At 42.9% G+C, this 15,000-nt stretch overlaps 1 protein-coding gene across 1 annotated transcript in view; it reads right to left on the reverse strand.

Annotated features, from left to right (window-relative positions):
• Positions 1-10,077: 10,077 nt before the first annotated feature.
• The window catches only part of LOC138953973 (pleckstrin homology domain-containing family H member 1-like), a gene marked incomplete in the record, with an annotated part of 204,408 nt that continues 199,485 nt past the window's right edge, over positions 10,078-15,000 (reverse strand). Inside the window, 2 exon segments of the mRNA XM_070326000.1 lie at positions 10,078-10,862; positions 11,829-11,981. Coding sequence (XP_070182101.1) covers positions 10,779-10,862; positions 11,829-11,981 — 237 coding nt within the window.

The raw sequence follows: 15,000 nt of genomic DNA on the forward strand, positions 1-15,000 counted from the left end.
ACACACACACACACACACACACACACACACGCACACACACACACACACACACACACACACTGATAGTCCTGAGTACTTTATTCGTTATCCATCGATCAATAATAAATGAGATACAAGTCCAACCGTATTGCAAAATGACAACGAAACAAGGCACCAACAGCTTCTCCAAACCTGGTCGAACAAACGAGACATCACATCAGAAGGAACTCATTGCAAACAAACACACCCCAAACAAACTCGACAAATAATCTCAAGAGTATATACTCGTCTCATATGACCATTCATCACTCATAACAGTCTCCAGAACTAGCCCAGTGGAAGCTTCGTCTACATCGTAATATCTGTGGACAGCTAGTTCATTTCACTGTTCCTGCCATGCAGCTGTCGGTATCACAAATTAGTTCAAAAGAAAGTCCAATGCCCTCTTCCTTTTTCACCGCAATCATTTCACTGCTGTTTATTCTCATGAGAGCCAAGATATTGTTTTTGCATTAGGCCAAATAACAAATATATGTTGGTTTAGGGTAACGTGACTAAAAAAGGTAGGGTCGGTAGGTCTTTTTGTTTTACATTTAGTCGATTTTAGAGGAGGTTACTTCCCTTAGTCTCGGTATGGTTCGCAAAATGTGCCAAAAGTTTTTTGTTTTTTTGAGAAATGAAAAAATGTTTTAGGGTCGGCGGGAAAAAAATAGGGTCGGTCGGGTAACCCTAAACCAACATTTATCTTTATTTGGCCTTAAACTCTAACCTCCCGCTGTTGTCTTTATTTAGAACGATTACTTCCCTTCGTTTCTTAGATCCCGATATTAGCGCTCTGACTAACGTGGTTATGATTCTCACAAAATCATGGACCTGTATCTTGTAAGTCCGTGCACAAAATGTTTGGTTTCACTGAATGAATCTCAAAATGTCCGTTACTCTTCTCAGTATGTGAGACAACTTGCATTGGGCCATCTCTGGAGATTGTCCAACACAATCTATTTTAATAATGAACAAATAGCTGTACATGTAATATTGAATAATACGTGGTCAGTCGAGATAAAAAAGAAATACATGCTGATGTCAAATGTATGAACAATCAACTGAAAATGGATCACAAACTAATAAGAACATCCAACTATAACTAAGGAAGTGAATCTCACAAATGAACGAACGAACAAACTTAATGATGATTCCCATATTTTCTCAACATGTAGGAAAGATGGTCAAGAAGTATGAGCAGGTAAAAACGGAATTGTACAGTTCAATTTTGCGTCAATTACTCGGACACAGATGAGATAAACTGTATGCGTTTTCAAGTCATTCATCAACTAACGAGACAAAATTAGTACTGCAAACTGCGCGCATGTGTATCCGTACATTTGAATGAACGCACACTTTTATTCGAGATACACTACACTTCAGAAGCGTCATTATACACAAACTGTCTCACCTGTTCAAACATTGTAACAAACAGACAAAGCAAATACTTGAGTGAATTTAAAGGTGGCAATTCCAAATAACCCTTGCTATTCCGCTGCTTTCTGTTGTAAATTCTACATGGTTCTTTCGGTTTGCATCAAAACACGACAGGCGTGTACGTGCTAACAACGGACACTCTTACACAAGTCTACACAAGTATACATCACACTGATCGAGCCGCGGGCCAATAAGGAAAACCCGCTACTGATTCATCGCACAATCATACCATTGAAGGGTTCCCAATGTCTCCGCTGTATTAAAGATCAGCGAAGCGGAATGCTAAGTTCTGATGATACTGTACAGTCTAGAGACCAGGTGTTACTGTCTGGCATCTGCCTCGCGAGTCCGAGAAAAATGTCCCTCTTTCTTTTTGCTGCGATGCCCGCAGAATCCCTCCGTACGGTGCTGCTCTCAGACACCTTATACGTAGGCTGTGTAAATGACTTTCTGGCAATAGGAACTTGATCAAGTTCATGCGCATTTGCAACACAAGATGTTTTTCAACAATCACATGGTCAAACTAGGTCTATCTGCAAATACAATCCACAGTGACCCTTTCTCTTCTCTTCCTTTCTTTCTTTATTTGGTGTTTAACGTTGTTTTCAACCACGAAGGTTATATCGCGACGGGGAAAGGGGGAAGATGGGATAGAGCCACTTGTTAATTGTTTCTTGTTCACAAAAGCACTAATCAAAAATTTGCTCCAGGGGCTTGCAACGTAGTACAATATATTACCTTACTGGGAGAATGCAAGTTTCCAGTACAAAGGACTTAACATTTCTTACATACTGCTTGACTAAAATCTTTACAAACATTGACTATATTCTATACAAGAAACACTTAACAAGGGTAAAAGGAGAAACAGAATCCGTTAGTCGCCTCTTACGACATGCTGGGGAGCATCGGGTAAATTCTTTCCCCTAACCCGCAGGGGGCTCTTCTCTTCCTCACACTCATACACAATAGGTATTACGTATGTACACAGTAGATAGTCTGAACACGTGCAATCTTTGGTAACAGTGACTGTGGGAAGAATGTACACTTGCTTGCCTCTTGTCTCCACCCCTTCTCAAACCACACTTTTATTGTGCTACACACCCCCCCCCCCCCCTCCAACAAAAAAACCCACAACAACTAACAACTCAACTCAAACCCAGAACAACCGACCAACCCAAATCTTCTGCCTAAATGATTTCAAAAGAAAAATTATATTTTATGAGTACGTGCGTGCGTGCGTACGCGCGTGCATGCGTGCATACGTACGTCCGCGTGTTTGCGTGCGTGCATATGTGCGTACGCGTGTGCGAGTTCAGAAATCCTGTGCAAAGCCACGTGCTGATTTACTCATTAAAGTAATTGAAAGTAATCTGAAATAAACACCCGTCGGTTATTGTGGGTAATTAGAAACAACAGAGAGGAGGAAGGAGGGGGGAACGGAACAATGGAGTATCAGGCAGGCCACATACTTACAAAGCTGACGTATTCTGTTAATTGGTTTAGAATTTCCTCCCATGGCAATCAACGTTCTAATTAATCACAGAAAGAAAAAACAACCAACCCTCATCTTGCAAACCCACTCCCACCTTACCCCCCCCCCCCCCCCCCCCAAAGAACTCGATGACCAAATTAAATGAAGGTGGATAAACAGGCAGCTATCGGTATCACAAATTAGTTTTAAAGTAAGTCCAGTGTTCTCTTCCTTTTACACCGTAATCATTTACATCACTATTTTCACCGTTCAATACTGTAAGGGAGGGAGGGACGGGGGAGGGAAGGAAGGAAGGGGGTATAACGCTGTGAAAACATCCGTCAGACGACAACTGATTGTAAGGTTATGCATAGAATCACGTTCACCTTCGTCGTTATCACTAGAATCGGCGTCAGCCATACATAGCGCAAGTAACAAACACTTAAACTTGACTAGATACAACAGAAATTACATGACATTCGTAAGTATACAACCACAAACACTGTACAAGTAAAGACCGTACGATGAAAATAATTCCGTTTTGCTTCGAATTCCTTAGTTTGTATGAATAAGTTGTTTGTTTGTTTTTTTAAATCGTTGACAATTACGAATACAGAAAGACAGAAATATATCAGTGATTGATTAATATATTGGCTGCTTAATGAAAATGGAGGAAAAATACGGATGATCAGTTCGTTAAAGGGTAGCCAAGTCATGCCGTTTTCAAGAAAAGTTGAACGTTGTTGCAACATGTCTTGCCCCTCCCTTGAACGGAATACCAGAGGAAAACTTTACATGATTAAAATTGACGAAGAACAACGTACGGAAAAGGGAAAATGCTGAACAAGTCCCTAATGAGATTCAGATTGGACGATTCAGCATTTGGAGCATAGACTGGCGACAAGTTTTCATCTCCATTACCCTACAGCTTTTACACCATGATACAATACAATCCAAGACAAAATTGTGAAACCTGATATGCATAGTTTTGCTTCAGGGCAATAAAGAAACGACGGACATTATTTAAAGCGCAATTTGAGACGTAGCTCCATGTTCCTTCACTGTCAAACTTTGAAAGCTTTAATTTCAGAAGGAATGGATGAATTGTGGATAGGAACATGATTGTTTTGCAGCTTCTCACAAAACGGCGGCGACTCAATGAAATCCAAAACTAATGTTTAGAATTCTTTTTGATAAATGCGGCGTCTGCGAGATTCAGAAGTACGTGCGTACTGTGCCAAGCCGTGGCTCGTTTCTTTGTTTTCAACAATGTGCGTACACTCACCATGATACTGTCTTCGTTATTAAGACCGAACTTTTCAGAAATGTGAGAGACTCATACAAAAAAATAATGTTAGGAATAAACCCAGAGGATGTACACATTTGACTTAGATGTACATGTATTACTCAACGTTAAAAGTAACGTACCTTAATTACAGGAGATCCTGAACACTGTTACGCGTTAATCCAGTAACATGCAATCACAGGCAGTGTTTTCGGTTCATTAGATTAAAAAAAAATTTAGAAAAAAACAAAACAAAACAAAAACCTAATGCTAACGAGGATTAATCGGACATTATGTAATAGCCTCAGCTCTGTGCGTCAGCACTGACCTACCTCCTAATATGCATGTTACATAAAGATGTGTCTGACGTCACATCACGTATTGCATAAGATGTGATCAAATAGACATCTCCTTCCCTTCTCTAGGCAACTCCGAGTGTGAATTTCTGCGATAGAATTTTGATTGTACACTCACTTTGTCAATTTTTATGTTTCTATTTTTTTTATTTAATGATCACCGTCAATCTTCCAGCGGAAGGAGAACTGGAGGCCCTGAACCATACGTGGGGTACCATCCAGAGACTCGCCCAGAACAGACAGGAGTGGGGGTCCTTTGTTAGACCCTACATGGCAACCGGCATAACTGGCAGTAAGTAAGTCAGTAATCAATCTTCCCGGAACTTTTCTTCTTAATCTTCTTCAGTACCGAAACGCCGTGCAGCCGGAAATGTCTTTTGCCACCGGTCATTATGATATTAGGGAGGTCAATCATTTAGGCCTATGTTAGCTTTTAGCTAGCCAACGGTTGCAGTTGAATCCCCCCCCCCCCTCCCCATTTCCACATGCAGTCTACGTATTTTTCACTGGGCCCTCGAAAAGGGAGACCACAATTCCAGATGAGATGAACACAGGTTAAGTTTGCTCTGGCGATTGCTCTCAATACATTTAGACATATGAATCTCCAAAAGGAAATGTATGAACCGCATAATGTCTTAAACATCATCTAAGAGTGAATCTTGTGTGGTAATGCCTTGATGCTGCTGCGATATAAACTTATTGCCATTTTGTCAACGTTCGGTTGGTCAGACGCGTGTCGGAAATAAAACGCTTTATTACATTAGCGTCAGATAAAATAGAGATTAACAGGTTCAATATTCTTATTGCTGCTATGACAAACATTAGCTGGTGTTTGAATTTCATGATTGTCTCAAAAGTATGAGGTTACACTAATCTTAGATGAACTAAAGATTAACAGCTAACATATTGTGAGTAGTAGTTTGAATTCCATGGTGATTATCACTACTAAAGTACGTGATTACAGTAATCTCAGATGAAATAAAGATTCACGGGTAACATTTTTGAAGTGCTGCAATGACAAATTCCCTATTACTGTTTGCGTGAGACAATGGTTGTTCAGGAAACTGAGTTGGACAAGAAAACTCCACAACCTCGGAACGTGTAAACCTAGTTTTTGAATCTCTTATTCACCATGTGTCATTGTACAAGTGGTTTAGTACTGTCACCTCTTAAATAAGTTACTTGATACATGTACCTCGTACACGTGTTAAGTTACATGAATCAAACATGACTGCAGGGAATCAATGTGAGCAAGGAGGAATACAAACATGACTGCAGGGACTAAATGTGAGCAAGGAGGAATACAAACATGACTGCGGGGAATCTATGTGAGCAAGGAGGAATACAAACACAGATAGACTGCAAACGTTCCAAAACTCAGAATTAAAAAAAACCAGAATTGTGGGTTAATGGAACGTTTGATTATTGACAAAACAAAACACAAGGTGAAAACGGAAGGGAATCTCTGTCTGGATGAGAAGGTTTAGTCAATCTCATCATTTCTCATGAAAAATGTTTCAGTAAAAGTTTCACTTTCGGAGAGTTTCGTGCGGATGGCAATCTCATCATTTGTAATGAAAAATGTTTTTGTTTTTTTAAAGTTTGACTTTCGGAGAGTTATGTGCGGATTGTGTCTTGGGGGTAGTGGAAGGATGAGGCTAAATCACCTTTATTTTTGCGAAGTTCAAGATTACAATGAACATGTTTGGATGGTGAACTTCACCCACTCACAATAACACATCTTGACACACGAGTAAGGCAGTTTTATTAAAAGCCAACCTCACGTGCACTCATGATGAGACAACCATAATAATAATGATATTCAACAACTGAAAACAGAGGACAACAGTACTGCTCCCTGAAAAACAAATACAACCGTACAACAACAACAAAAGAAAAAAAAAGAAAAGAAGAACAATGAAAAGACAAAAGTTTTTAAAAAAAGAAGCAAACAGCTTAAAATTTGCAGTAAATATATCAATATGTCAAAGAGAAAGTGAGAGAGACGGACGTCATCAGATTCGTGCCGAGATGAAAGATTGCCCTTTTCAGTTTGAGTTTGTTCCCTTTGTTAAATGACGCCTACTCAAATCAGGTACACGCATATAATTATATACTCATCTATCACGATACAAAAAAAATACTTGAGTAAGAGGACACAAACAAGACAACACACAAATTACGAAACCAACTCTACTGAGGTAAACAATGTCAAAGGCTTTTGGTGCTGTTTTCTCGTTATAGATGAATCGAATTTAAACTTTAACACAACATGATCCGAACACCACATCACAAAGCAATCATGCTCATCTTTAATGTAATCATTCGGAAAAACACTCAACAGATTAACTAATAACTTAAGTAAATACACAAGGTAATGCAAAAGAGACACACTTTTCATCCCCCCCATCCTTTCAATCTCGCTCCTCTGTTTTGACCAATGTTCGATCATCCCCATGCAAATCTATGTTCGAAATCCTGTTAATATAGTCAACATCCGAACCACGCACTAAACCATTGCCACTAAACAAACACACACACACACACACACTATCTCTCTGTCTCTGTCTGAACGTGCAACGGATTTCTCTCTCTCTCACACACACACACACACACACACACACACACACTTCCCCCCCCTCTCTCTCTCTCCACCTCCCCTCTCAATCTCTCCTCCTCCACACTCTCAAAATTTAATCAGACAACTAACCCCATTCTTCTCTATCAATCATAACAACAAAAGCATTCATGCCTGCACAAGAGTTAACACCACTGTTGCACCACACTTTGAAGTAATCCCACACTTTGAAGTAAATTACTTCAAAGTGTGGGGATGTGCCCCACACTTTGAAGTAAACCCATTTTTTACTTCAAAGTGTGGGGGGATCTTCCCACACTTTGAAGTAAACTCAGTTTTTACTTCAAAGTGTGGGGGGATCTTCCCACACTTTGAAGTAACTTACTTCAAAGCGTGGGACTTTTGCATCGCCTGTTTGAGCCTGATGATTTTGTCAAAAAAAATGGCAAAGTCTTTTGGATGAGTGAACAGAAAAAGTGAGCGAGCCAAGAAACATAGTGATGTTTGTTATCAGGCTTTAAGCAATGTCCCATTGTTGAGTGTGACGAAAACTCGTGGTGACGATTTTAAAACATGTTGGGTCATGCGGAGACTATCTGGGAACAATTGGGCTAATTCGGCACGATTTTACAAGCATGGGCTCACTGTAAAAAAAACCCCTACGAAATTTCTCCACAAAATCTCCCCACTGTCACAATTTCCCGCCAAATGTCCGCAACTGCGATAATTTCCCGCCAAATATTCCACTGTCCCTACTACGCCAGATGTCCCAGCTACAATAATTCCCACCAAAATGTCCCCACTACGACATTTCCCTGCAAAATGGCCTCCACTGCGACAATTCCCCACCAAACAGCCCATCTACGACGATTCGTCGCCAAATGTCCCCACTACGACAATTCCCCGCCCAGTGTTCCCCACTGCGACAATTCCCCGCCAAATGTCCCCACTACGACAATTCCCCGCATAGTGTCCCCCACAGCGACAATTCCCCGCCAAATGTCCCCACTGCGACAATTCCCTGCCAAATGTCCCCACTATGCCAAACTCCCTGGAAAATGTCCCCACTGCGACAATTCCCCGCCAAACGGCCCCACTACGACAATTCCCCGCCAAATGTCCCCATTACGCCAATTCTCCCTGGAAAATGTCCCTACTACGACAATTCCCCGCCAAACTGACCCACTACGACAATTCCCCGCCTAGTGTCCCCCAATGCGACAATTGCCCGCCAAATGTCCCCACTACGAAAATTCCCCGCCTAGTGTCCCCCACTGCGACAATTCCCCACCAAATGTCCCCACTGCGACAATTCCCCGCCAAATGTCCCCACTACGCCAATTCTCCCTGGAAAATGTCCCCACTGCGACAATTCCCCGCCAAATGTCCCCACTACGCCAATTCTCCCTGGAAAATGTCCCCACTGCGACAATTCCCCGCCAATTACCGCAGTTGTGGACATTTTGCGACGAATTGTCGTAATGGAGACGTTTGGCGGGGAATTGTCGCAGTGGGAGGCATTTGGCGGGGAATTGGCTTAGTTGGGACATTTGGCGGGGAATTACCGCAGTTGCAAACATTTGGCAACGAACTGTCGTAGTGGGGCCGTTTGAGGGGGAATTGTCGCAGTGGAGGTCATTTTGCGGGGGAATTGTCGTAGTAAGGGCATTTCAAGGGAGAATTGTCGCAGTGGGGACATTTGGCGGGGAATTGTCGTAGTGTTGAACATTTGGCGGGGAATTACTGCAGTTGCGGACAATTGGCGACGAATTGTCGTAGTGGGGCCGTTTGGAGGGGAATTGTCGTAGTGGGAGGCATTTGGCGGGGAATTGTCGTAGTGTGAACATTTGACGGGGAATTACCGCAGTTGTGGACATTTGGCGACGAATTGTTGTAGTGGGGCCGTTGGGGGGGGGGGGGGGGAGAGGATTGTCACAGTTGGGACATTTCCAGGGAGGATTGTCACAGTGGGGACATTTGGCGGGGAATTGTCGCAGTGGGGGACACTTCGTGGGGAATTGTCGCAGTGGGGATTTTTGGCGAGTAATTGTCGAAGGGGGAGACATTTGGCGGGGAATTGTCGTAGTGGGGCCATTTGGCGACTAATTGTCGTAGTGGGGCCGTTTGGCGACGAACTGTCGTAGTGGGGACATTTGGCGGGTAATTGTCGCAGCGGAGGACACTTGGTGGGGAGTTGTTGCAGTGGGGATATTTTGCGGGGAATTGTCGCAGTGGTGGCCATTTGGCGGGGAATTGTCGCATTGGGAGACACTTGGTGGGGAATTGTCGTAGTGGGGACATTTTGGCGGGGAAATGTCACAGTGGGAGACACTTGGTGGGGAATTGTCGCATTGGGGGACATTTAGCGGGTAGTTGTCGTAGTGGGGGCATTTGGCGGGGAACTGTCGTGGTGGGGACATTTTCCGGGGCGAGTGGCAACATTTCGCGGGGAATTGTCGCAGTTGAGATATTCGGCGGGGAATTATCGCAGTTGGTATATTTGGAGAAGAATTATCGCAGATGCAGACATTTGGCGGGAAATTGCGACAGTGGGGACATTTGGTGGGGGAGTTGTCGTAATGGGGACATGTTCCGGGGAGCCCATGCTTGTAAAATCGTGCCGAATGAGCCCGAGTGTTCTCAGATAGTCTCCGCGTGACCCCACATGTTCTAAAATCGTCACCACGTGTTTTCGTCACACTCAACAATAGGTCATTGCTTTGGGTTGATAATAAACATCACTGTGTTTCTTCGCTCGCTCACTTTTTCTGTTCACTCATCCAAAAGACTGCCATTTTTTTTGACAAAATCATCAGGCTCAAACAGGCGATGCAAAAGTAAGTTACTTCAAAGTGTGGGAAGATCCCCCCAACACTTTGAAGTAAAAACTGAGTTTACTTCAAAGTGTGGGAAGATCCCCCCACACTTTGAAGTAACAAGAAGAGCAAACGCTCGATCGAGTCACTTTCGCAGTTCTGAATATTATATGAGGCATCAGATGGACAGGAAGAAATTGCTATTCACAACACAATGAGTCACGTTCACATAAAATTTGAGCCCGGTCACTTTTATAGTTTCCGAGAAAAGCCCAACGTTAAGTTGTGTGTTGCCGAACAGAAAAGGCTAGTTATCTCCCTTGTTTTTCTGATAACGTTCGTAAAAGGCTACAGATGTAAATACTTTGATGTAAAGAATAATCCTACAAAGTTTCAATCACATCCGATGAACTTTGTCAAAGATATAAAATGTCTAATTTTTCCTTTGACGCTGACCTGTGACCTTGAAAAAGGTCAAAGGTCAACGAAACCATCGTTAAAGTGTAGAGGTCATTGGAGGTCACGACTAAACAAAATATGAGCCCGATCGCTTTGATAGTTTCCGAGAAAAGTCCAACGTTAAGGTGGTGTCTACGGACGGCCGGCCGGACAGACTAACACTGACCGATTACATAGAGTCACTTTTTCTCAAGTGACTCAAAAAATGGGTTTACTTCAAAGTGTGGGATTACTTCAAAGTGTGGTGCAACACACCACTGAGAGAGGTCACAGTATGTGAGACTATATAGCCGTGGTGACGTGCGTCACGTGCACAGGGTGTCGTGTGTGCTGTCACTGCTGTGTGGTAACTGTGTCACTCGCTAGGGGCGCCCTCTGGTGAGGACTGTTGTAGCTTGACGTTGATGTAGCTGGCGATCTGCAGTGTGATCTCGTGAATCTGAAAACAAGAACGCCGAGGCGTGATTAACCATTCAGTCAAGCGATTGCACTGAAATACGTCCCCGGGTAGCTTCTGAGAAATGCTTGTCACACACACACACACACACACACACACACACACACACACACATATACACACACACACACACACATATATATATACGCTCTCCGCTCTCGTTAAAACATTCAGTCATTACTTGACTTGATGTAAAAAGATAGAAATAAGGATTTCACTCGAAGTCGGGGGGAAGGGGTTGGGGGGGTGTCTGTGTCTGAAAGTCTATGTCTGTGGGTTGTGTGTGTTTTGTTGCATTGTTCGGTTGGTTTACCCAATGGCGTCAATGACATGTGTTAAGACACTTCCCACGTCACAAAATCTATCTCTCAAACAAAAATGTACCATCTGTGGTTAAATGCATAATCACGTCTTAGGCGATACTATTATCCATCTAAAAGGTTTTCAAACACCAACACAGACACGAACCGACATTATTGCCAAATGTCCAACAACAAACGGCAGCTCAACATTTTTTTTCTTTGCTTCAATTTGTGTCATTCTGATGATTAACACCCGAAGGAAACAGGAAATGAAACCAGAGGAACCAGAGAAAATGCCAGAGGACAGAAACACTGTGGAGCTAAAAAAGAAAAGAAAAAAAAGAACGGTCTTGTTGAGTTAAGGATATTCCCAGCATAAGCACCCAACTTGGCGGAGAGATAAAACAGTCATTTTTCTCATTGGCTGCCACCTCACAAATCTCCCCCCCCCCCAACCCCCGCCCTCCGCCACACCACATCCTTACTACTCTACCCTTGCTAGGGTGACGGGTCTGAAGTTGGCTTCGTGATGACTTCGCGTGGTCTTTTTACCCAGAATCCTGTGTCAAAGTTTCATGCAGCGAGCTTCTTAAATAAGACTTCGCGAAGTCCACTTCGCAAAATGAATATCAGCGTTCAAGCTTACCTTTGGCTTGATGAGGGAGAAGAGGAATTTCTCCGTCCTGATCTCGTAGTGGTGAGGGGCGGACTCGATGAGCTGGGTGACCACGATCATGAAGTCATCACGCCATCCGCCAAACGTCATGATGGACTTGTAGTCGTACAGCGAGATGGGTTGCTACAATCATACGTCATAACACAACGTCGCTGTTTACGTCATCATCATCATCATCATCATCATCATCATCATCATCATCATCATCATCCGTATCATCATCATCATCATCAACATCATCCGTGTCGTCATCATCATCATCATCATCATCATCATCATCCGTATCATCATCACGTTCCTCAGAGTAATCATGAATATTCATGGAAATATCTGGTCAAAATATATACATATTTAGTAAATGTATCCGTATCCCATAACATAATATAATTTTTGTTCAACGAAATTTAACACGCCTCGAAGTTTTCGTATCACGCCACCAATAGAGCTTCTGAACAAAGTATGCGAAAAGAAACTATGACTATTCACACCCTAGCACACATACACACACCGACACCGACACCGACACCGACACACACACACACACACACACACACACACAGCCACACACACACACACACACACACACACACACACACACACTTTTAAAGTATTAAATGTCTCCACTGTAACAACCCCCACAGTCAGCGATGACGGAGTAGAAATTTTGTTTTATTGCCAAGAAAAACAAGTCGCGTAAGGCGAAAATACAACATTTAGTCAAGTAGCTGTCGAACTCACAGAATGAAACTGAACGCAATGCAACGCAGCAAGACCGTATACTCGTAGCATCGTCAGTCCACCGCTCATGGCAAAGGCAGTGAAATTGACAAGAAGAGCTGGGTAGTAGTTGCGCTGAGGATAGCACGCTTTTCTGTACCTCTCTTCGTTTTAACTTTCTGAGCGTGTTTTCAATCCAAACATATCATATCTATATGTTTTTGGAATCAGGAACCGACAAGGAATAAGATGAAAGTGTTTTTAAATTGATTTCGAAAATTTAATTTTGATCATAATTTTTATATTTTTAATTTTCAGAGCTTGTTTTTAATCCAAATATAACATATTTATATGTTTTTGGAATCAGAAAATGATGGAGAATAAGATGAACGTAAATTTGGATCGTTTTATAAAAAAAATATTTTTTTTAAAATTTTCAGATTTTTAATGACCAAAGTCATTAATTAATTTTTACGCCACCAAGCTGAAATGCAATACCGAAGTCCGGGCTTCGTCGGAGATTACTTGACCAAAATTTCAACCAATTTGGTTGAAAAATGAGAGCGTAACAGTGCCGCCTCAACTTTCACAAAAAGCCGGATATGACGTCATCAAAGACATTTATCAAAAAAATGAAAAAAACGTCTGAGGATATCATACCCAGGAACTCTCATGTCAAATTTAATAAAGATCGGTCCAGTAGTTTAGTCTGAATCGCTCTACACACACAGACAGACAGACAGACAGACAGACAGACAGACACACACAGTCATACACCACGACCCTCGTCTCGATTCCCCCCTCTATGTTAAAACATTTAGTCAAAACTTGACTAAATGTAAAAAGGCAGCATCAGGAAGTCAATACTACAATTAATTAACCTTGCAATTTGTCGTCTACCACCGGGATCTGCTGTTATCAAAGGGGGTTAAATTGATGACTTTGTGATGACGGGGACAACTGGGGGTAAAACAATATCGATAACTCAATTTAGACAATCACGGCTCCCCCAGACCTAAGGCAAAATCAATTCTAAATTGGCCGGCTGACGCTCTGCAGAGATTTCTCACTGACAACTACATTCTAATGCCAGTTGAGAGATGGGAGAGAGGATGAGAGAAAGATGGTGAGAAGGAGGGCGGGAGGGAAAGGGAGAGGAAGGGGTTGTGGGGAAAATTGGGGTGGGGAGAGAGAAGTCAGGAAAAAATACGGGAGCCGAAAGGAGGGAACTGAACTGAACGCGACTGGACTTTATCAAAACAGTATTAATGGTTAAGTCAAAAATTGACTGTTCTTTCTACACTAAATACACAACTCATGGTATACACACACTACATTTAAAAAGGTCTACGTTTAGAAAGCTGAGATTAGGATGGTATTTGTTTTCTTCTGTTAAAATCAAGAAAATGGAATCGGGGTTAGAAGTGATCTTGGGAGGCATGGACAAAGGTGGAAGAAGAGAAGGTAAGGGGTGTGGGGGGGGGGGGCGGGGGAGAGAGTGAGAGAGAGAGAGTGGGGGAAAGAGAGAGAGAGTGGGGGAAAGAGAGAGAGTGAGAGAGAGAGTGAGAGAGAGAGTGAGAGAGAGAGTGAGAGAGAGAGGGGGGGGGAGAGAGAGAGAGAGTGGGGGGAGAGAGATAGTGGGGGAGAGAGAGAGAGAGTGGGAGAGAGAGAGAGTGGGGGAGAGAGAGAGTGGGGGAGAGAGAGAGAGTGAGAGAGAGAGTGAGAGAGAGAATGAGAGAGAGAAAGAGAGAGAGTGAGAGAGAGAGAGAGTGGGGGGGGGGGGGGGGAGAGGGTATGTGTGGGAGAAAGAAATCCGTTGCAAGTTCAGACAGAGACAGAGAGAGATCCTGACATAACAAGACGGTCAATCCAACTTTCACCCATCTAAAAGAAGAAAACTGACGTCAGTGAAAAACAATATTAATGTCCGAGCGTTATATATACTTTAGGGCAGGCCGTGACGTCAACTGTAATGACGCACACAAGTTATAAGCACGTAAAACACCGGGTAAAGTTTCATATGCGACAGTTTGCAGAGGGTGACAAAATGTGCTCTCTCTCTCTCTCTCTCTCTCTCTCTCTCTCTCTCTCTCTCTCTCTCTCTCTCTCTCTCTCTCTCCGATTTTTTTTCTCAGTTATTTTTTCACAGCAGGGGCAAGGGGAGACAAAGTTCCAGAAGAGCCTATCCATTAAGATGATTAAATAATCAAGCACCGAGCGTTTCAGGCCGCAGCAGCCAGTGACGATTTCCACACACACACACACACACACACACCACACACACACACACACATAGCAATCACAGTAATCCCATGAAGCCAGCACCAGCAGGGGACGAAGAAAGAAGAGCCTTTCCCCCAGCACAGACAATCGTGCACAGCAAGCCAAGTCAGGGTGAACGCGATCGAGTGAAAAAGATCACATC

Source organism: Littorina saxatilis, linkage group LG17, assembly GCF_037325665.1.
Source record: "Littorina saxatilis isolate snail1 linkage group LG17, US_GU_Lsax_2.0, whole genome shotgun sequence".
Lineage (NCBI taxonomy): Eukaryota > Metazoa > Mollusca > Gastropoda > Littorinimorpha > Littorinidae > Littorina > Littorina saxatilis.